This window comes from Heptranchias perlo, chromosome 14 (assembly GCF_035084215.1).
Source record: "Heptranchias perlo isolate sHepPer1 chromosome 14, sHepPer1.hap1, whole genome shotgun sequence".
NCBI classification, from domain to species: Eukaryota; Metazoa; Chordata; class Chondrichthyes; order Hexanchiformes; family Hexanchidae; genus Heptranchias; species Heptranchias perlo.
The window spans coordinates 24199009-24223632 of NC_090338.1; the positions used below are offsets into that span (position 1 = coordinate 24199009).

Genomic DNA, 24624 nt, shown 5'->3' on the forward strand with positions numbered 1-24624 from the left:
AGAGCTCAGGAGGAGGCCATTCGGCCCATCGTGCCTGTGCCGGCTCTTTGAAAGAACTATCCAATTAGTCCCATTCCCCTGTTCTTTCCCTATAGCCCTGCAAATTTTTCAACTTCAAGTATTTATCCAATTCCCTTTTGAAAGTTATTATTGGATCTCCTTCCACCACCCTTTCAGGCATTGCATTCCAGATCATAGCAACTCGCCGTGTAAACATGTTTTTCCTCATGTCGCCTCTGGTTCTTTTGCCAATTACCTTAAATCTGTGTCCTCTGGTTACTGACCCCTCTGCCACTGAAAACAGTTTCTCCTTATTTATTCTATCAAAACCCTTCATGATTTTGAACACCTCTATCAAATCTCACCTTAACCCTCTCTACTCTGAGGAAAACAACCCCAGCTACTCCTGATCAATCTTTTGTTTCTTACCCTGTCCCATTACCACCTTCCTTGCTTTGCATCATCATCCCTTTTGTCATTTAATCACTTGTGCCCTCTACCCTAGCACAGACCTTCCCTTTTGTTCTTTCCTCCCCTCCACTCCCCCCTCCCTTTCCCTGGCTCTGTACTTGCTAAAAAAACTTTAACTCTTTTAACATCTTCCAGTTTTGACGCAAGGTCTTCGACCTGAAACGTTAACTTTTTTTCTCCACAGATGCTGCCTGATTTGCTGAGCTTCTCCAGCATTCTCTGTTTTTATTCCAGTTTCTCTAGTCTCTCCACGTAACTGAAGTCTTTCATCCCTGGTACCATTCTAGTAAATCTCTTCTGCATCTTCTCTAAGGCCTTGACACCTTCCTAAAGTGCATTGCCCAAAATTGGACACAATACTTGAGCTGGGGCCTAACCAGTGTTTTCTAAAGGTTTAGCATAACTTCCTTGCTTTTGTACTCCATGCCTCTATTTATAAAGCCTTTTTAACAGCCTTCTCAATTTGACCTGCCACCTTCAAACACTCGTATACATACACCTCCAGGTCTTTCTGTTCCTGTATCCCCTTTAAAAGTGTACCATTTAGTTTACATTGCCTCTCCTTGTTCTCTCTGCCAAAATGAATCACTTCACACTTCTGTGTTAAATTTCATATGCCATGTGTCTGCCCATTTCACCAGTCTGTCTATGTCCTCCTGAAGTCCGTTACTATCCTCCTCACTTTTTACTACATTTCTGAGTTTTGCGTCATCTGCAAACTTTGAAATTATATCCAAGTCCAGGTCATTTATATGTATCAAAAAGAGCAGTGATCCTAATACCAACCCCTTGGGGACACCACTGCACACTTCCCTTCAGTCTGAAAAACAACCGTTCACCACTACTCTCTGTGAGAAGCCACGGTGGAAGCAAATGGGTGGGATGTATTGGGAGGGGAACAGATGATGAAAGGATGTTTAATGTGTAGAGAGGCAGCTGACCCTGTTCCCTGTGACTTTCCACTGTTAAGGAAAATGAGAGTCCAAATTCGCAGTGTGTGCTGACGGATCTTTCATAACGTTGCTATGGTTCATTCGGGGGGTGCGCTATTTATAATTATGGGAAGGTGCTACTGTTGACACACCAGGGCCACTGATTTATGATGGCTAAGTCAAATTTTGTTACTACATTGCATCCTTGGATTTTTGCTGGTGTTTTGGGAGTGAATTCATTGACCTTGGGCTGTTATTTGTGAAAGCCATAAATGTGGACCTTTATTATTAAACGGTTCTTTATTTATCTTATTACAAATTTTTTGTATGTTCTTACTTTCTGTGTCCACAAACTTCACTTCCGGTTGTTACAGGTTTTGGTTGCACTTTTATGCTATCATTTAGCAGTGATATGTAAACATTTAGAATGTAAACAATTGTCTGTAATTCTTGATGAACCATTCAAATTACTTAAAATACTTCATCAAAATGCCTACCTTTTTTCTTCAGTAACTGAAATAATAATGTCCAAAATGTTCTTTTAACCAAAATAAAATCAATATATTTTCACAGTAAAATGATTACATTTACCCATTGAATTGTGCTTTGTGTCTTTTAATTCCTTCTTTAAAGTTTAACCTTCAAGACTTTAGCCTGTCTCAAAAGCCCATGCTTGGACTGGAAATTTTTACCTCAGAGATGTTGCACAAAGCTTTCAACCACATCTGTGAACTCTGAGCATGTGCAGTTGGCAAAATTTCCCAGCACGCAGTTGGTGCATCAACAGGAGTTGAAGAGTAGAACTGTGGGTCCCCTTATCCTGTGAGAGTTTCTTTGCTTTTTCCAAAAGGCTATTAAGTGAACTGGAGATTGACTTCTCAAAGATTCATTTCAGGTAGGTCTTATTTAAAATATTAACAACTTTTCTATTGTGAAGTGCTCAGTCAGACACGCCTGTGATTAGCAGTAGCTATAGTTTTTGTGTTTTTCTTTCTAGGTGCCACCAAAGATTGTTTAGTGCATAGATTTCTCTCTCCTCAATTGAAGAGTCAGTAAAATCTGGTAAAAATCTTTCTCTTGTGAACCATTTTTGTGTTAAGGAATTTTCTTTTATTTAAAAACCTCATAAACAAAAGGCTTTGAGTTTTTTGAAGTAATTTTTAAGAGAATTAATATTTATTAAAAACTGTAGAAGCCACCCAAACTCACTAATAGCGCAATATTTTCTTTTAAGACAGAGCATAAAGGCAGGAACCAGCTGCCGATGGGAAAAGCGGTAGGGGGAGGGGGTGCTTGATGACACAAAGGGGACTATAAACCAGTTGGGAAAGTAAGCTGATAGGAAAAGCTGTGGTGTGGGTTGTTGTCCGATGGCCTGTTTAAAAAGGTCAATTGCAGTTCAGGCCCATTCTCCTGGCCCTCCTCCCTCACAAGGTTGCGACACGATACTCCCAAATACTGCTAGATCCTAGCAACCCTGAATTCTGCAACATTGTACTACCAAAGCTTACAAATCTATTCCTCAGTCCAGCTGGACCCCTCTCCATGCTACTAGATGCAGGGAGGATGTTCCCGATGGCTGGGGAGTCCAGAACCAGGGTCAGAGTCTGAGGATACGAGGTACGCCATTTAGAACCGAGATGAGGAGAAACTTCTTCACTCAGAGGGTGGTGAACCTGTGGAATTCTCTACCACAGAAGGCAGTGGAGGCCAAATCATTAGATGTATTCAAGAAGGAGTTGGATATATTTCTTAATGCTAAAGGGATCAAGGGATATGGGGGAAAAAGCGGGAACAGGGTACTGAGTTAGACGATCAGCCATGATCATTTTGAATGGCGGAGCGGGCCCGAAGGGCCGAATGGCCTACTCTTGCTCCTGTTTTCTATGTTTCTCACATACCCTTTAGACTTGATCCTGTGCTCCCGATCCCAAGATGGCCCCAATACTCCCAGACCCTAGGACCTTCCTTCTCGGTAATCCCAGGACCTGTCCCAATGATCCCAGTACCCAGTTATATAGTGTTTCCAGCACTGAGATCCCTTCCCATGGCTCCCAGACACCCCACCCCCAATCCTGTAGATAAATGACTCCATAAGGAAGGGTTGTTAAATTTAAAATCTTGATTTTAATTACAGATGGCCCTAAAACAACAAAATGAACTTCTAGTAGTAATAGAATCTCAATTTTGTATATAATCCATTTATTATCTTTTTATTCTCCTTAGTTACTTTTCAGATTCTGCTGCACCACTCACAGATCTGCCAAGTGTCCTTTATTGGGAGTGACAGTTACTCATTTTGAAATAAAAAGTAACCTATTTTGACGTACATCACTCTGAAAAATAAATGCAGATTCATATATTTAAATAGTTTGCAATCTATCTGTGAACTCACTTTTAATGTTTCTATGGCATTTACAGCTTTGCATTCAGGCAGGCAAACAACCTGTTTCAAGTGCGAATTTGTTATGCTAATCAACATGTTAAGAGTGCTTAGCCATACTCATTGAGTGAAAACCATCTCTAATCTTTCTCATCTATAATATGTTTTAACTGGCATTGGTCAGCATGGGCAAAAGTATCTATCATTTTGATTGATGAATCTGCTTTATTAGACTCCAAACATAAAAATGTGATGTTAATTGGTTCACTGGGTATTGTTCCTATACATATCTGTCCATTAACATGTCAATTAACTTAATGATTAGTATAGGCAACATTGTTAGATAAATGTGCACTTGATCCAAGCATAAAATTACAGAGGATTAAACTCCTTTCTCATTGCACAGAATTCGACTGGACCAATTTTTCTCACTGTATTAGGTTTAGACTTCTTGATTATTTTTGTTGTGTGTGTGTGCTCATTAGAGAATAGGCTGTCAGTGCTGGGGACTTTCCACTCTGCCAAATGTCAGTAATGGGCACTAGTGCTGGATCAGAAATCTCTGTGTATCTGAATGTGTGCCAGCCTAACTCCGGCATGTTGTCCAAGTGGCCGTTATTTATGCATGAGGCTTGACTACGAGTGTTGGCAGGATTGTGGGGGGGGGCATCAAAACTAAACTCAATCTTGCCCACGCTCTTCCTCTTAGGGTTGTTGGATAAAGATCAAGCGTGGAAACCCAGGCTGATGCTTTTTCCAAACCACTCACTACCACAGGGGTGTCAAGGACAATTGTAGCACCTCACTGGCACGTGGTTGAGATTGGCTAACATAATGGACCCTGGGGATAAAAGTGTGTATGCATGATCTGTATAGTTCAGTTGTGCCATCAGGGAGTCACCTCAGATCAGATATATCAGAAATAGAGTAAATATGCCCCTACACACTAAACTTTAATCACAACCTCAATAAAACATCACCTAGCACGTCAATCTGTTTTTTTTGTACAGCAACCATCCTGTCAGACTTTCTAGGTAAAATAGGCAATTAAAACTGACCACAATTTGTTATTGCGCTGTCTACCCACATCCACTAGGAACAAGGTTGAGATTGTCCAATCTCCTTTTAATATAGCACTCTTGTAACTAGCTAACAAAACTGGATTCAAACCTGTGTCCACACTATTAAGGAACTGTACTGAACCTGCAACATAATGAAGTCTCTTTCCCCTCCCATTGTATAGAATTCTAATGGACCAAACTCATTCCTATTTACTCTACTTGTATAGGATTGCTGATCTAGGATTAGATCAATAGTTAAGTACAAAATCAGCGAACGTGTTCCTTCTTGTTTTTGTTTGTATTGTTTGCTGAATGAGTGAGTTGTGGCAGAACTGTTTGGAAATTGTCTCTTTATATGCTTTTTGTGGAAGCCCTGATGCAGCCTTTAATGTTTACTGGTAAATTTATTCTGTGGTTATTGAGATTCTGTTGTATTTGAATGTGGTTAGGCAGAAAATTACATTAATTGTTTGAAATGTATTTGGAAGATTTTGCAATTTCTGTGAATTGAAAGAAAAATATTAAATGACTGACTTCTCTTCCCCCTCAATGAAACAGAATATCAAAAAACAACTTCTTATGCAGTAAGAATTCAAACTTGGGAATCAACACAAGATAACTGATAACCCTGGGGTAGCCAGCCATTCATGGTTCTGATAACATTGTAAACCACTAGAGTGAAGCTGTTTTAGTTTTGAGATTGGATTATTTGATCTCATTGTTAGCTCTTTGTGCTTTTGTAATAAAGACATCTTAAGTTTCTGGATTTTGATTATTCTCACTGGAAAACAGTGGATGCATTATATTCACGTTGTCATGACACAGGTAAAAGTGTTATAAAGGTGATAGTCACAAAGGAGCTGGTATAATATGCCCTATGGTTACCATAGTACTTAAGTATTGGTTTTGCAGCATCAAAAGACCAGGAAGCAAACTATACCATCTAGATTGACTTATCTTAAGAAACTGTAGTCCTTAGTAAAACCCTCTTTTAATAGCAGATCATTGCAAAAACTTTTTTTGGGGGGGGGGAGGGGCATCAAACTTGATCATTGTGATGTCATTTCACTAAAAGGAGTTTTCACTTGCACTGTTTTCCCACACAAGCGTTAGTGTGCTTGATGTGTTTTCTGGGGGGTTTCCTTTTAACTTTCCCACCAAAACCTTTTTATCCTTTCAGTTAAAAATTCCATTTGAACTAAAATTGAGAATGGGTTGAACACCTGAGCTTAAGGTAGCCACTTGCAACTCATAAAGAGCTATTTGGCACCAGACTTGACTCTTCAAAAACTTGTTTAATTCCCAAGAATCTAGATGTCCTCCAGGGATAAAGAAGAGCAAGAGGATGAGCTGTTGGCTCTTGCTAGTATTTATGAGGAGGATGAGTTTAAACGTGCGGAATCTGCTCAGGGTGGAGAAATAAGCATTTGTTTGGAGTTACCACCAAGCTTCAAAATATTTGTTCACGGTAAGTCAAACTAGTATGTTATTGTTTTAAATGCCTGTTTCTGTAATTGTAGGGCTTGAAGCACAAAATGGACTGGCAAAATTATAAACAAAAGTCATTGTCAAAATAACAATTTTTTTTCTTGATTCAGGTGATGAACAGCAGAATAAGAAGGATCTGATTGAATACATAGTTTCTTTCCTGCCTCCTCTTGTGTTGAACTTTGAACTTCCGCCAGATTATCCATCATGTTCATCTCCTAAATATACCCTGAGCTGCAAGTGGCTTTCCCGAGTTCAGGTTTGCGGCTCATTCTTGTTTTTAATACACTAGAATATTTAAGAAAAGGACAAGAGTTTTTGGAAGGAATCAGTTAAAACAGCAACTCGGAAGACAGCACAAAAAGTGTATTCCTGCACTTGTGTGGGGTAATAAAGGTGGAAATAAAATTATATTTTCACTTACATGTCACTTTGCCATTTTATTTGGTTACAAAGAACCTTGATTTTCTCGGACTGCTAAAATGTGTTTGCATTATTTTTAAAAATTAAATACCAGCGATGAGTGTTACAAAAAATGTTATGGCAAGTAGTGTCATTTAAATATCATCACTTGTTTTCATTTGTGGAGAGATTCATCAAGTGTTGGCTGCCCACCATATATCCCCTTTACTAAAGCTCAACTGTATTCCTTTGTTATTTGGAGTGTGAGGAAAAGTCACCAGTGCTTTTAAGTATAAAATTCTTCTTTTTCCATTCTCCATGTATAACTAACTAATTTATAAGTAATCAGACTGTGATTTAGCTATTCATTATTACACTAAGCACATTCACATTAACTTGTTAAGCATGCTAGAAAATGCTTCTTGGGAAGAATCTTTTGACAGTCAATTTTTTTTTTCAAGTTTAAAAATTCCCCAAACAATCTTTTATGTCTGAGACAAAAATGCTGGAGTTTCCTTTCTGAATTTATTACCAAAATTATGCTGCTCATGTTTTTTTGGTATGAGCCATTCCACTGTATGAGAGTATAAAATGATCAGATGATGTAATCTGTCTGGTTTAAAATTGATCAATGACATAACTGAAACATTCCATTTATACGTGGGTTAGGGAGGGTTGTAACATAAAAAGGCTTCCTGCAAATAGATCTCTCATTTAATAAGTTTAATAGAAGAGCTATAACTTTTAAAAGTTTCTATCAGTTACATTAACACTAAATGTACTTTCATTCTTTTTGTCCCGAGACACTGCTTTTATTTTTGAATGGGAGAAGAAAGTTCCCCACCCCTGATGTCTTAGTTCATTAATGCAATAAGTCACTAAAGCCATACAAACTAAGATGGTCCCAGGTTCAATTCCCAATATCTGCTGAATTAGTGATCTTGGCAAGGGTGCTGGTGGGTTGCTACAATTGGCATCACCAACCCTGGGTTAGAGAGAGAAAAATCAGCCTCAGTCTCTGCTCCTGATCTCTCTTCAATAATCCCTGCTGGACATCAGTAAGGACAGAATGGGGCTCAGCTATGTCCTTCTTGATGCCTTTGCTTTCCATTCTCCACACGTGGCAAATAGACTGCTGAAATGTAGTGTTTAATGTAAAGAATAGCCAAGAGGGTGCCATAAACATTGGAATTGTAGTCCAATAAAGTCAATAGCTTCGGGAGTGGGCGAGAGGAGAAAAATTACAGAAAAAGGAGGAAAACAAAAATCTTTGTTAAATCATATGCGATTTTTTAAAAAAAACTATTGGAAAATGAGCTTGTGCTATAAATGATAAAAACTCCTTGAATTTGAGGCACTAACCCACTGTGAGAGGAGGTGTGCAGATGTCCGTAAACCCTTATATGTGTGTGTGTGTATATTGAGAATAAGAAGGCAGTACTCAAGTCGAGGAGGCCCACTTGGGCAATTTTCGTCAGAACCAGAGGAGATTACAGAGTGATTTGGTAGAGGTGTTTAAAGATATGACTGGATGGGACAGATTAGATTGAAAGAGACTGTTTCCAGCGATTGAGGGGTCTAGAACATTGGATGTAGATACAAGATTAAACATGAGATTTAAGACAGAGCAGGAGAATCATTTTTGCATTGCAGAAGTTTGTGATTAAAGTAAAGACCATATCAACATTTAAGAATAGGTTAGGTGGTTGGTTGAAGGAAAGGGAGATAAATGGATATGGGAGCAGGCTGGGCTTATGAGATCAGGGCTACTGCTTATGTGGAGGATAAACAGCAACATGGATTGGTTGGCTTAACAGTCTGTTTCCAAGTTGTAATTTCTATGTAATCTGTGGAACCCCTTAATGAATTTATAATTCACAAGAATATCATCTTAAGAATTCACCAAGGTGCATCCTTTTTCCTTGTAATATTTTGGGATCTATGCAGGGAGAACTTTGCTTGTGCTTTGTTATAATTCTGATGTTTATTCTATACTTTGTTCCCTAACCTGCTTACTTGTCTCCCAACAGCTGTCTACACTTTGTACTTGTCTGGATAGAATTTGGGAAGACAATGGCAGTTGTGTTGTGCTGTTTTCATGGATGCAATTCATAAAAGAAGAGACGCTCTCCTTTTTACTAATTGAGTCTCCATTAGAAATCCAAAGAAACAATAAAGGCAAATCTGACTGCATTTTCTCTAATAACAAGGAAAATGAATTTGGATCGCAGGACAAAACAGAGAACTTGAAAGAAGAGTTTCCTCTTGACCCAAGGGCTATCCAGGATGTGGAGTCATGGGCTAGTGTTTTGCGTGAAATCTTGGACTTTGATCAGAATCAGCAACAGAAAACCTTTAATAGTAAGGTGTTCACCTGTAGTGTATGCTTTTGCGAAAAGCTGGGCATTGACTGCATATACTTTAAGGAGTGTAAACATGTGTACTGCAAGGCTTGTTTGAAAGAATATTTTGAGATTCAGATCCGCGATGGGAATGTTCAGTGCCTTAACTGTCCGGAGCCAAAGTGTACTTCTATTGCCACACCTGCTCAAGTAAGGTCTTTTGAATATTAATCTATGTAACTGCCTGTTCATTAATTACTTTCATTTATTTCTTAAGTGTGAATGCTATTATACAGTCACAGCATGGAAGTGGTCTGGTTGTCAGCATCTTAACTCGGAGGAGTTAGCATAAAAATGAGACAGAAACTGACTCTAACCCATAACCTCACACCCATCATAATACGTGTGTCTATCCTTCATGTGCATACATTTCCTACCTGTTGCACGTCAGGCACCACACTTCATCTATGACATCTCAGCTATCACGCTTCAGATCTGTAAAGTCAGTGTTGCACTTGATTGGCTCAAATGCTCACTTCAGAAGTTAGCTACAAATCACAACTGAACATATCAGTTGAATGCGAGAAAAATGGTTTAGTAAACATCCAATGCAAAACTACCAAGGGCTTATGAAAACAATCAATCTTCAGTGACCAGCAATAACCATGACAGACAAAGCCTGCTGTAGATGTAACACCATATATTTCATTGTATCTGCTGTGACATTGCTCATAGTGAGTTCCACTTTTCCAAGATGAGGTGCTGGGGTACGAAAGTGGGGGAGGGGTGCACAGCCCCAGTGAAAGAACGGAAAGATGTATGCAAGGTGTCTTCCCAGAGCCAGTGAATGAAATGAGGTTTGGCAGCACTTAAAGGTGGTCTTGGTTTTAGCAACATTGGGGTAGAGGTCCCATAATTTTGCAGTGCTAGGTTTCGTTTAGCAGCACACCAGTGAAAAAAGTCCTCAGATTTAGTATCACTGAGGAGATGGTTCTGTGAGTAATAGCAATGGGGAGGGGAGTAGTTATCAGCATCTGTCAGCACTGGGGGACAGAGGGTCCCAGGATGTGGCAACGTTGGGAATTTCCGGTGTCTGGACACTGAAGGCTCTCCAAGAACTTTGATGGGGGGAGCCCTTTAGTGTGCATATATCATGGGAGGGAGATTGGACAGTATTGAGGGAGGCTGGAGACAATGAAGGAGAGGAGGGTCGTCCCTGTTTGAGAAGGAAAGGGTTTCTGGGATATGGGTGCAATGGTCGGGAACCCAGGAATGTGAAGCACAGGGCAGGGGTATGACATGTTGTGGGGGAAGAATATTGGGAAGGTACTGGGTGTGGCAAGTCCTGGGTGTGCCGGCACTGGGTGGAGGGGGAAGGCTCCTGAGATCTTAATTTCCCAGAATGAAATCAAGCAATGGTTCTTTCCTTATTGGACTAACAACGTTCTGATCTAGGAAGCAGTCCTGTGCATTTACATACATACCACTCAATCCTGACTCTTTGAATGGTAGACCGTATTCTTTTTCTTGTTTTGTCATTTAATTGTTTGACATTTCTTGCCACTTCTCATTAAGCACACTCTCTGCCTCTAGTCTCAAACTTAGACTTTCCCTGCCCTTCTGTCATATTAGTTTAAATAGTTTAAACAGTTCATACTAAAGAAAGGCGCATCATTTTAGCAATAGAATTAACTATAATTGAAGCATTTTTAACTTTTAAGCAGCATTTTTCCCACTGCTCTATTTACTCTCTCCGCAAGGATGTTGGCGTCATTTCATTTCAGGTGATGGTCATCCCTTCAATATAGCCTTCCCTTGTTTAGAAATCTCCAATGCCCCGAGAATATCAACCTTTCTCTCGTGGACCAGCTGTACAGCCATGCGTTGACCTTCCTAATCTTCCTCTCCTTAACCTGTCAGTGACACAGGAAGCAATCTGAAGATTATCACCCTTGAGGACTTGTTTTTCAATCTAGTGCCTAACATCTTAATCTGTCTGTGCAAGACTTCAAATGTACTTCTATCTATGTCATTGGTTCCAATATGGATTGTGACTTTTGGCTGCTCTCTCTCTTTCCAGTGTTTTCCACCTGTTCCATGACATCTTTCACCCTGACACTAAAGAGACAACATTTCATTTGGGTCTCCTGGTCACAGCTGACAAAAAGGCCCTGACTATAGTATCCCCCCACTGCTGCCATTCGCCTATTCTTGTAGCTTATCTGCCTATCGCTCCCTTGGGTAGTCCCTTTCTCCAAGGTGTCCCACTGTTGCTCAGGACCGCTTTCCTCTGAGTCACTATTGCTGTCCACCTCATACTTGCCCAACACTACATATCTACTGGACAGTTCCAGTAACTCGGGGACTCCCGGCACCTGAGAGTCCTATCTCCCCTGCTGCTCCTGCAGATGGTCAAGTTCTTTTCACTTTCTACATCATCCTTGTATCCTGAACTGTCTAGTACTGCCACTTGGTCAATCACATCCTGGAGAGTATTACCCAGGAACCTCTCATCCTCTCTGCTGTAGAATATGGCCAATTGCTGCTTGAGCACAGATCTTCCGCTCTGTCAGTTTTTTGACAATTAGTGCAAATGTGATGTCCCTAGATACACGGAGGATCCATAAAAGCCCACATAGCGCTCTAAAATCAGAAGGGTATCCTGCACTGCCATCCCTTTCTTTCTAACTTAGGAAAGATGAATAGTGTTGTCCACTACAAAATATCAGGAATTAAACTCCTCTTACTTCACGCAAGTATTGACTTTAGGAAAAAGAAAAAATTTGTTCAACAACACTTCTGCCCACGCACACTCCGCTGGCCTCTTGCAGCTCCAAATGACAACTGAAGAGTTAGGGAACTTATGAATCAAGCATAGGGAAATCGGGTTTAAAAAAAAATAACCAATGAGGAATTACTAAAGACCTATAAAAAATAGGTAATTAAGTATTGGCAATTGGTAATATTTACCAATAATAAAGAATAGAAACCAATCAAATCGCTCAAAATACTTTTTCAAAATGGTTTGCTCGCTTCTAAAGTGAGACATTTAGTAGAGGGAAAATTGTTTGTGATAAAGTGAAGACATTTTAAAAAATTACAAAATTTAAACCTAAATACATGTGTGTGTATATATACAGCATTTTTAAGTATTTAAAATATGAGTTCAAGGGCTTCCCAAAGATATTGTGATAGTTGAAGAGTGTCAAGAAGGTAGTTGGTTACAACCCTTAGCATGCATCCTAGGATTTTTTTTAATGTTTCACAGTAAGACTGGCAATTTACAGACTATGCCAGGACTTGATATTCTAAGTCCCATTATCTCACACCACCACCAGCCACCCCGCCCCCCCCAAAATCCAGCGATGTCAGTGTATGTCCAGACAACAAAAAACATTTTTAGGAGCAGTAAAATTAAATGGAATTTGCTTTTTTTGGCATAACAATATCAAAGTATGAACTTTTCATGAAGTAACATTGCTGAGAAAACAATTTAGGTTACTATGCATCCTCTCCACCTGTAACTTCACTTTTCTCTCCAAGTTTCTTAAATATATTTTCACCTCCCAGCATTGTGCGCATCTCTCAAAACTCTCTGCTCACAGCACCAAGACTGCTCTGGCCAAAATCACAAATGACATCCTCTATGACTGTGACACAGTACATTATCCCTATTGTCCTCTTGACCTCTGTGCAGCATTTGGCATGGTCGACCACAACATCCTCCTCTGTCGCCTTTCCTCTTTTGTCCAGCTCTATGGGACTGCACTTCCGTGGTTCCACTCCCACCTGCCCTAATGCAGCCAGTGCATGTCCAGCAAAGTTTCTCTTCCCTGCCCCTGCACAGTCACCTCCAGCGTTCTGAAAGGATCAGTCCTTGGCTCCCTCCTCTTCCATTCCTTTTCTTCATCTGCTTGCTGCCCTCAGTGACTTCATTCTCTGCTATTCGATACCCATGCTGATGACACCCAGCTTTACTTCTCCACAACTACCCTTGAACTCATGACCACCTTTGTGCTGACTGACATTAAATCATGGAAAGTTTCGAGTGAAAATTATCTCCAACTGAGCTTGGCCAAGCAAGCAGGTCAGCGTGTACTCTGGACAGGTGGGCCAGGGAGTACTTGGGGTTGGACGACCAAGCAGGTGAGCTGTTGGGCACTAGGGCGAATAACTCGAAGTACTTTGGTGAGCAGGTGGGCTGGGAACCACTCGGGCTGAGCACACGGCCAATTGATCTAGGGCTTTACTTATGGACAAAATTAAAACGTTATATTACTAAAAAGTTATTTGTGTAAAGCATTTTAACATAAGCAGTGTTGTATAAATTCAAATATGATTGTCTTGTTAATCTAACTGGTACTTGCCCATCTCCCTTTTATTGCATTTGTCACCACTCCCAAGTACTGGCTGAAGAACATGTTCAGGCTACAGATAGAAAAAAAATTCTATTCTGCCTACATTGAAACAGTGCTACATTGCTGGAAATTCTGTATTCAGGCTGATTGCGGTAGAATTGGAATATTAGCATTTATTTTGAAAAATTGGTTAATTAATTCCAAATTTCATCTATGGCTAATTTTCTAAAAATTCCACCAAGTAATTTGAAGGAATCTCATTATCTAAGAAACTGTTGCATCTTAATGTCCATTTTAGAAGTCGCATCTGTTGAGAAGATACAAAAACATGAATGAAAATGTAACTTGTATATCAGATTCTCTTGAATTTCTGGAGTCCAAATTTAGAGTTTGAAAGTATTGCGTCTTTATAGGTCAAAGAGCTTGTCGAGGAGGAGATGTTTGCACGGTATGACCGCCTTCTCCTTCAGTCTACATTGGACTTAATGACAGATGTAGTGTATTGCCCTCGTACCATTTGCAAGTCAGTGGTGGTGCTTGAGCCTGGGAATACCATGGGTGTCTGTCCAGGATGTCATTATGCCTTTTGTGCACTATGTGAAATGGCTTATCATGGAGTTTCCCCATGTAGATTAAAGGCAGGTAAGAACGTGTTTTCACTTGACTTTTTGTTAAAAGACTAGTTATATTGCACTTATGCTGTTCCCTGACCTGTTGGATTAAAATATACAAATGTGCACTGATTTCGAAGTGTTTTACTGGGCAGATGATACTTTGAAATGTACATTGGTTGGTGTGGGATGGGGAATGGGGATACTTCCCCAGCGCCTCAGATTTAAAATTCTCATCCTCGTGTTTAAATCCTTTCATGGCCTCATTTCCCCCCCCCCCACCACCAAATCCCTGAAACCTCCTCTAACGCCTACAACCAACTTCCCCCCCTCCGAACTGTTTCTTCCTCTGAGGGGCAGTAGGAGCAAGGGAAAAGCATAATTTTATTTTTTTGTTTTTAAAAGGGAGAAAGCAGCCAGGAGTTGAGGGAAGTGTGTATGTACTACATTTTAAAAAAGTGAAGAAAAAGCTAAAACTTAAAACTAAAATGTACCTGAAGAGAAAACAAGATGGTGGATGAAGGCTCTGAAAATTTTCAGGAGACTTGAAGTTTACACAAGGCCCCTCAGTGGTCAGGTTATGTAATTACAGTGTGAAGCGTTTATGTCAGCAAATCCTTTATAAATGTGGATATGGGAATTTATAATGGGGAAATAATGTGTGACAAAAAGATAACAGGGTATAGAAAGGAAATGAGAGAGAAGATGAACTTGAATTTATATAGTGCCTTTCATTTGAAATATTTTTGAAATATAGGGAAAGTTTGCTGGACTTAAATATAGCCACTGAGAATTGCAACCTCTACAAAACCTGCAATATTTAACATCTACCAAATGACTTTCTTTATTTGCTGATTTCATGATTTGTCTGAATTTTAAAAAAATATATCAAGTGTTTTGTCTAACCATCTAACTGTAATTGAGGAGGGAAAGAGCTGGAGGTGAGGAGGGATTTTAAAAATTTTTTGTAGCTTCACATGCTATTAATAAATTCAGCGCAAACAATCAACGCCTCCAAAAATAGATTAACTGGACCATTTATCTCGTTGCACACAGCAAATTGGCTGCTGTGTTTAACTACAAAACAACATTGCATGCACTTCAGAAGCTCTGTGCTTTAGTACTTTGAGGACCTGAAAAGTACTATATAAGTGCAAGTTCGTTCTTTCTGGTTGCAAGGGTCAATTTTACAACAAAAGCATAGACTTGTTTTATAGCATGTGCGATTGTGAACACTTGCATTCCTAAACAAATATCTACTGACAATATAGATATTTTTTGTTTCCTACACAACCAATCTACTTTTAGCACAGCAAAAGCAGGAGCAGTGGGAAAATCAATCGGAATAACAGCTGCATCCCCAAACCCTACAATCCCACATCCTCAGCACGTGGTGGGGGCAAGGGCTTCAGATATTGGCTTGCGGCTGCATCAGGGGCCAGTGAGGCTGAAACGCACCGCAGGCTAAGGCCAACGCAACCCCAGCAGGAGGAGAGGGAAGGGAATTTCAGATAGCTGGCGATTGATGCACGGGTAGCTATCAAGGCTTCAGTCAGCGAGGCAAGGACAGATGCAGTGTTAGCTGTGGCAAAAATCTCAACCGGGAACAGGGTGGTTAGACCTACTGTCCGCTGGACACACTGGAAGTTATTGAGCCGCTGCAAAACTGACTGAGATATTTAGGGTGCTATTAGTTACATATTGGGAGGCAGTGAGTGTCATTTTAATATATACTAAATTTAAAATAAAATTGCAAACAGCAGCCTAGAAGCACCCAGAAATGGGTGAAGAGCAGGCAGGAACCCGATTTTTAAAATTAATTTTGGAGGGGAGGTAAGAAACTAAAAGATATCAAGAATCTAAAAATTAAAGTAAATTTCAGTTTTTAAAAAAAAGCATAAAAAGATAAAATTTAAGAGGAAAAACTGACCACAGAAAACAAGATGGTGAGTTGGACTTGCTGAAATTGAGAGAAGGTCTCTGAAAATGTTCAGACTATGCCCAAGCCACCCAGTGGCCAGATTGTACGATTATAGTGTGATAAGTTTACATAGGCAAAACCCATATTAAATGTTGTCATAAGAAATTATAATGGGAAAAAGTTGACGCAAGAAGGAAGTTAAGTGGTGCAGAGCAAAAGTGCGTGCAGATGTAAGATATTTAATATATTATAGTTGACAAATTCAAAACTTGCCAAAAAGTTGCTGTAAAGTGATTTCCACAAGCTCCAGAAAATGCAGTACTAAAGTATTTAGTTGTATAAAGATGAAAGATTTTTGTTACATACAAAATAATTATTTTTGTGATTTTATGGTTTAACATAAAGAAAAGAAGGGGTTAGAAGGAAGAAACAACCCTGACCCCTGTACCTGTTAGGATTACTGTTGGGCAAATTAGATTATCAACTTCAGTCACATATGTCTTCATCTGCAGGATATGAAATATTGGTGTTAACCGTTAAGTATTTCAAGTTGAGATTAATTTTTGGAGATGTTCTTAATTCAAGTTTTATTGAAAATTATTAAGTCAAACTGTATTGCTTAAAGAGCCTTAGTTTCACCAAAGCATATTAGATCTGAATGATTCACTTACAAACCAAAAAGGGGTTTAGGACAAGGGAAGAAGAGAGTTGTTCATCAAGCATGCAATTCAGTGGGTTAGAATCAATTAGAAGATCACAATGCAAAACAGTAGCTAATGGGAGGAGAATGGGATAAGTGAATTGCATGTTTGGTTTGACTAGAGTTAATTGTGTGTTTTGTGTAATTTTAAGTGAACACTTTGCTGGTTTTCTACATAATGTTCATTCTGGTAACTGGAATCCTTGAATGATAGACTATTGACCAGGGCAATCTAGAATTTGAATTCCACTGTCATTCACACTTGGACTTTTGTTGGACTAGCAGAAAGTGTGAGGAAAGAAATATGTTATTCGTGAGCTAGTTAGTTTGTTCCTCAATCTTTCTTGGGTGCTTTTTCTTTTCAGAGAAACTTTCTGAACTGCGGGATGAGTATGTGAAGTCAGATGAATCTGGCAAAAAACTTTTGGAAAAGATTTATGGCCACCGAGTGATTGAGAAAGCAATGGAAGAGTTGTGCAGCCAGGAATGGCTCGATAAGAACTCCAAGGCATGTCCGCGCTGTGGCACACACATACAGGTTGGTTGATCAGCCTGAATTTGGAATCTTGTAACACATGGAGATAGTTATGTTACTGGACTTTCTCTCTTCATGAACTTTTGTTTGTCCTTTGAATTTTAAAAACATTTTGTCATAAATTTAAAGCAATCTTAATCTTATGAAGCACTGGTAAGTTGATGGATTTTTCACTAGTTTTGGATGTTTTTCCATGTACTTGGTGCATATATTTCCAGGTCCCTAGTTTGTGGAATTCACTGTTTTCGTTTTGATTTGCCATGTCAATGAGTGAATTTCCGTAGTCATTGGTTTGAACGTCTACCTCTGATCATTGATTTTTTTTTTTAAGTACGGTTATGTCTTTTCCTTAGATCACTCCTCCCTGAGAGGAACTATTTGGTATGAACTTAAATTCATCGAGTTACAGCACAGAAACAGGCCATTCAGCCCAACTGGCCCATGCTGGTGTTTATGCTCCACATGAGCCTCCTCCCTCCCTACTTCATCTAACCCTATCAGTATACCCTTCTGTTCCTTTCTCCCTCATGTGCTTATCTAGTTTCCCCTTAGATGCATCTATGTTATTTGCCTCAACTACTCCTTGTGGTAGCGCATTCCACATTTTTACCACTCTTTGGGTAAAGAAGTTTCTCCTGAATTTCCTATTGGATTTATTAGCGACTATTTTATATTTATGACCTCTAATTTTGGACTCTCCCAGAAGTGGAAACATTTTCTCTGTCTACCCTATCAAACTCTTTCATTATCTTAAAATATAGTTATGTCTTTACCTTTGATCACTCCTCCTGACAGGAACTATTTTGGTATGAACTTAAATTCATCGAGTTACGTTGAAACTACAGACCAGAAACAGGCCATTCGGCCCAACTGGCCTATGCTGGCGTTTATGCTCCACATGAGCCTCCTCACCCCTCAGCCTTTTTTCCAGAGAGAAGAGCCCCTCAGCCTTTCCTGGAAGTATATCGTCTCAGTTCTGGTATCATCCTAGTAAGTCTTTTTTGTACCCTCTCCAATGTATCTATATCCTTTCTATATTGAGACCAGATCCGTGCACGGTACACCCAAGTGTGGTCTAACCAAAGTTGTTTACAAGTTTAACATAAGTTCTCTGCTTTTCAATTCTATCCCTCTAGAAATGAACCCCAGTGCTTGATTGCCTTTTTTATGGCCTTAACCTGCGTTGCTACTTTTAGTGATTTGTGTATCTGTACCCCGAGATAGATCCGTTTACTCCTATATCCCATTTAGACTCTTGTTTTCCAAACATTTTATAGCCTCCTTATTCTTCCTACCAAAATGAACAATACAAAAATAAATCAAACAAAATGGAAAAATTGAATGTCATGCATTAATTTTTTTTAACTATTTAAGCTGAACATTTTTTGGTCATTGTGGGAATTCGTTAGGAATGCATTTTCAGAAATCTCTAGGGGCAGATATGTTCATATGTATGTGCCTGTAAGCATGATATTTATGCTTTGGTATTATGAATCAGCTGCTAGAAAGTCTGGGAGTAGCCCAGGGATATCTTTTTTTCTTCCATCACTATGGGGAAATGCTTGGACTGTACTCATAATTATTGTACAGTGACAAAGTTGAGATCGGAAACCTGCCGGATGATGAAGCCTGCATTGCATCATTTGTTAGTACTCCATGAAGTAACAAAGTTTCCTGCATTGCAACAGTGACTAGATGTCAGAAGTACTTAGTTGGCTGTAAAGCGTTCAGGAATGCCCTGGGACGCTATATAAATGCAAGTTCCTATGCACAGAATGTGTGTTTTATAGTGATGGACACCCCTACTCCTATAAACTTCAAATATTGTTAGTGTTGGACTCTACTGCTACAGCCTCCACCAACCACCAAATGTCTGCCTGAAATTGAAAACTCAGCCAAGGAATCATCAGTACCAATGTAGAATTTTTTTAGCTTGGAATGGAATGCTTTGTCATTGGATCGCTGCAGTAAAATGTTATTCATGTTCCTTTCCAGAAGGAGAATGGATGCAATAAGATGACTTGCACTAGCTGTAAGAAATACTTCTGTTGGCTTTGCATGAGCCCGCTGTCGAGAGTAAATCCATATGGACACTTCAGCGAACCCTCATCACCATGCTTCAATGAGTGAGTTTCTTTTTTAATAGATTTATTTTGAGGTAATATATATTCGATTGGTCATAAGGCTTTCATGTTTATCTTCTTCTGATAGCTTGCTGCTTGTGGTATTGACCATCAACTCTGTTCGTTCAGATGGTGCAGATTTTTCTTAATCACACAACTGTACAAAATGATGCAAACTGCAGAAAGTCTTGTAAATCTGCAGAAGATGTGCTGGTATATTATTTTTTTAAATTCCTTGCTGTAATGCAGCTTGAATCTACATAGAAGAGTGGCAGGGCTATAGTGATAGGGGATTCAATTGTAAGGGGAACAGATAGGCGTTTCTGCGGCCGCAAACGTGACTGCATGATGGTATGTTGCCTCCCTGGTGCTAGGGTCAAGGATGTCACGGAGCGGCTGCAGGGCATTCTGGAGGGGGAGGGTGAACAGCCAGTAGTCGTGGTCCATATTGGTACCAACGACATAGGTAAAAAAAGGGATGAGGTCCTGCAAGGTGAATTTAAGGAGTTAGGAGATAAATTAAAAAGCAGGACTTCAAAGGTAGTGATCTCAGGATTACTACCGGTGCCACGTGCTAGTGAGTATAGGAACAGGAGAATAGACAGGATGAATGCGTGGCTGCAGGGATGGTGTAGGAGGGAGGGATTTAGATTCCTGGGACATTGGGACCAGTTCTGGGGAAGGTGGGACCTGTACAGGCGTGACTGGTTACACCTGGGACCGGGACCAATGTCCTCGCGGGGGTGTTTGCTAGTGCTGTTGGGGAAGGTTTAAACTAGAGTGGCAGGGGGATGGGAACCTGAGCGGGGAGTCAGAAGGGAATAAAGTTGAGAGCAGCAAGAGAGGGGAAGACCCAGGGGAAATCTACAATACAAATAGTACAAACAGTTGTTCAAGAACAAGTGAAAGGGAAAAGCATAGAGCAGCGGAAAGAAAGTGTACTTTAGGCACGACATATAAAATAAAAACTAGAAGGCGTAAGGCGATTAACCCAGCATCAAAGCTGTGGCAGGGGGTTGGGAACCTGAGCAGGGAGACAGAGGAAAGCGTGTCAGGAAGGGACAGAAGGTATGGAGTAAAAGGTAAAGTGTTAAAAAAGGAAAAAGCAGGAACTAAGTGTCACAAAACATATTTGAAAGTTCTTTATCTGAATGCACGTAGCATTCGTAACAAAATGGACGAGTTAACGGCACAAATAACTACATATGGGTATGATCTTGTGGCCATTACAGAAACATGGCTGCAGGGTGACGACGACTGGGAATTAAATATGCCAGGGTATTTAACAATCAGGAAGGACAGGCAGGAAGGAAGGGGAGGTGGGGTGGCTGTGTTAATAAAGGAAGGAATCATTGTAATACAGAGAAATGATATTTGGACAAAGGATCAGGACAATGAAACAGTTTGGGTAGAGATAAGGAAAAATAAGGGGAAAAAAACACAAGTGGGTGTAGTATATAGGCCTCCTAATAGTTGCAACTCTGCTGGAAGAAGTATTAATCAGGAAATAGTCAGGGCATGTAATAAGGGAACAGCTATAATTATGGGGGATTTTAACTATCATATTAACTGGACAAATCAAATTGGGCAGGGCAGCCTTGAGGAAGAGTTTATTGAGTGTATTAGGGATGGATTTCTTGAGCAGTATGTAACTGATCCTACAAGGGGGCAGGTAACCTTGGACCTGGTCCTGTGTAATGAGCCAGGATTAATTAATAATGTCCTAGTTAAGGATCCTCTTGGAATGAGTGACCATAACACGGTTACATTCCATATCCAATTAGAGGGTGAGAAGGTTGGTTCTCAAACAAGCGTACTGAGCTTGAATAAAGGAGACTATGATGGTATGAGAGCGGAATTGATTAAAGTGGACTGGGAAAATAGATTAAAGGGTAAGACGGTACATGAGCAGTGGTGTTCATTTAAGATATTTATTTTGAAAGTTGTAAAATAAATATATTCCACTGAGGAAAAAAGGGTGTAAAAGAAATGACAGCCATCCGTGGCTAAGTAAAGAAATTAAGGATAGTCTCCGACTAAAAACAAGGACATATAAGGTAGCCAAACTTAGTGGGAGGATAGAAGATTGGGAAGTCTTCAAAAGACAGCAAAAAGTAACTAAAGGATTGATTGAGAAAGGGAAGATAGATTATGAAAATAAATTAGCAAAAAATATAAAAACAGATAGTAAGAGTTTCTATAGTTATATAAAAAGAAAAAGGGTGGCTAAGGCAAACGTAGGTCCCTTCGAGGATGAGACCGGGAAATTAATGGTGGGAAACATGGAGATGGCAAAAATGCTGAACAAATATTTTGTTTCAGTCTTTATGGTAGAGGACACTAAGAATATCCCAACACTGGACAAACGGGGCTCTAGGTGGGGAGGAGCTAAATACGATTAAAATCACTAAGGAATTGGTACTCAGTAAATTAATGGGACTCAAGGTGGATAAATCCCCTGGACCTGATGGCTTACATCCTAGGGTCATGAGGGAAGTGGCAGTAGGGATTGTGGATGCTTTGGTAATAATTTTCCAAAATTCTCTGGACTCAGCAAAGGTCCCGGCAGATTGGAAAACTGCTAATGTAACACCCTTATTTAAAAAGGGTAGTAGGCAGAAGGCTGGAAATTATAGACCAGTTAGCCTAACATCTGTGGTGGGTAAAATTTTGGAGTCTATTATTAAGGAGACAGTAACGGAACATTTGGATAAACATAATTTAACAGGACAAAGTCAGCATGGCTTTACGAAGGGGAAGTCATGTCTGACAAATTTGCTTGAGTTCTTTGAGGACATAACGTACAGGGTGGATAAAGGGGAACCAGTGGACGTAATGTATTTAGACTTCCAGAAGGCATTCGACAAGGTGCCACATAAAAGATTATTGCTCAAGATAAAGAATCACTGGATTGGGGGTAATATTCTGGCATGGTTGGAGGATTGGTTATCTAACAGGAAGCAGAGAGTTGGGATAAACGGTTCATTCTCGGACTGGCAACCAATAGCCAGTGGTGTTCCGCAGGGGTCGGTGCTGGGTCCCCAACTCTTTACAATCTATATTAACGATTTGGAGGAGGGGACCGAGTGTGACACATCAAAGTTTGCAGATGATACAAAGATGGGAGGGAAAGTAGAGAGTGAGGAGGACATAAAAAACATGCAGGGGGATATATACAGGCTGGGTGAGTGGGCGGAGATTTGGTAGATGCAGTATAATGTTGGAAAATGTGAGGTTATGCACTTTGGCAGGAAAAATCAGAGAGCAAGTTATTAATGGCGAGAAACTGGAAAGTACTGCAGTACAAAGGGATCTGGGGGTCCTAGTGCAAGAAAATCAAAAAGTTAGTATGCAGGTGCAGCAGGTGATCAAGAAGGCCAACGGAATGTTGGCTTTTATTGCTAGGGGGATAGAATATAAAAACAGGGAGGTATTGCTGCAGTTATATAAGGTATTGGTGAGACCGCACCTGGAATACTGCATACAGTTTTGGTGTCCATACTTAAGAAAAGACATACTTGCTCTCGAGGCAGTACAAAGAAGGTTCACTCGGTTAATCCCGGGGATGAGGGGGCGGACATATGAGGAGAGGTTGAGAAGATTGGGACTCTACTCTTTGGAGTTCAGAAGAATGAGAGGCGATCTTATTGAAACATATAAGATTGTGAAGGGGCTTGATCGGGTGGATGCGGTGAGGATGTTCCCAAGGATGGGTGAAACTAGAACTAGGGGGCATAATCTTAGAATAAGGGGCTGCTCTTTCAAAACTGAGATGAGGAGAAACTTCTTCACTCAGAGGGTAGTAGGTCTGTGGAATTTGCTGCCCCAGGAAGCTGTGGAAGCTACATCATTAAATAAATTTAAAACAGAAATAGACAGTTTCCCAGAAGTAAAGGGAATTAGGGGTTACGGGGAGCGGGCAGGAAATTGGACATGAATTTAAATTTGAGATTAGGATCAGATCAGCCATGATCTTATTGAATGGCGGAGCAGGCTCAAGGGGCCGATTGGCCTACTCCTGCTCCTATTTCTTATGTTCTTATGACATTAACCTATTATTTACTTTTTATATTTGTCACAAGCTGCATTATAACAAGAAAATTATTTTTAAAAAACATACCAGCAAATCTTCCGTAGTGTTGCTCACTGAGTTGGAGGGTGTGCCATTTTATAATGGACATTATGCCAAGTGACATATAATGTATTATATTGTAGAATTCCTGTGGCATTGCTCATAGTAAGTGCAGGGATATGCTATTGCAGTGGAAGGGGAATGCATTTGGAAGCACTTGAATGGGTAGGGAGTAGGAAGACTCTAGGGTGGAGGGGCTGGGAGAAAGGTGAGGAGACTTGGGAGGACTTCAGGGCTAGGACCTACAAGCATGGATAGTGATCTGGAGTTGGAATGACTTTGGGCCTGGGATTTGAATTTGAGAACATGACGCTTGGAATCTGGCTCTAGTTGTATTGGTGGATGGGAGCAATGTATACAGAGAGCATGAGCAGCAGCCATGCAGGAGGAGAGAGATTTTGTGGTGGCCGATCAGCAGGAAATAGTGCAACCAGGACGGTGGCCAAACTGTCATGGCGAAAGCGTCCCATAAAGGATAGGGGCATCAACAACTTGCATTGATATAGCACCTTTTAATGTAGAAGAACATCCCATGGCATATCACATAGAAGAGGAGTGCTCACTGAGGCTTTGTGAGAAGTTTAGGAGAGGTAACAGAACGCAGTAGAGAAGCCATAATTTCTTGGAAATAAGGATTAAAAACTTCAAATGAAGGCTCAATTTTTTTTGTTGACAGCAAAGTTCCCAGTAATTTAATACTTAAAACGACCTGTAGGTGTGAAAGCAGTGGCAAATTTTCCACAAATTAAAAATGTTTATATATTAGTGTAAACAATTTTACAACACCAAGTTATAGTCCAGCAATTTTATTTTAAATTCACAAGCTTTCGGAGGCTTCCTCCTTCCTCAGGAAGGAGGAAGCCTCCGAAAGCTTGTGAATTTAAAATAAAATTGCTGGACTATAACTTGGTGTTGTAAAATTGTTTACAATTGTCAACCCCAGTCCATCACCGGCATCTCCACATCATATATATTAGTGCCCTGTGGTGTGCTCAGTGATAATAGTGACATGCACTGTACTGCATGTGTGGACTGTTGACTGATTCTCCATGTGCAATGGAAAGGAGGGATTAACAGATTGCACATGCATAGATGGGAATGAGGAGCAGTGAGGTTGTTCAGGAACCCTGCCGAGTTCTGTATTATGATGTGTACGTAGAGGGTC

At 40.1% G+C, this 24624-nt stretch overlaps 1 protein-coding gene across 1 annotated transcript in view; it reads left to right on the forward strand.

Moving 5' to 3' along the window:
• rnf14 (ring finger protein 14) overlaps positions 1-24624 on the forward strand; it is a 29512-nt gene that overhangs the window by 235 nt on the left and 4653 nt on the right. Inside the window, exons 2-8 of the mRNA XM_067996131.1 lie at positions 2037-2298; positions 6155-6315; positions 6446-6594; positions 8768-9289; positions 13851-14079; positions 17035-17207; positions 19200-19330. Coding sequence (XP_067852232.1) covers positions 6162-6315; positions 6446-6594; positions 8768-9289; positions 13851-14079; positions 17035-17207; positions 19200-19330 — 1358 coding nt within the window. The 5' untranslated portion in view covers positions 2037-2298; positions 6155-6161. The remainder of the gene's footprint in view (positions 1-2036; positions 2299-6154; positions 6316-6445; positions 6595-8767; positions 9290-13850; positions 14080-17034; positions 17208-19199; positions 19331-24624) is intronic.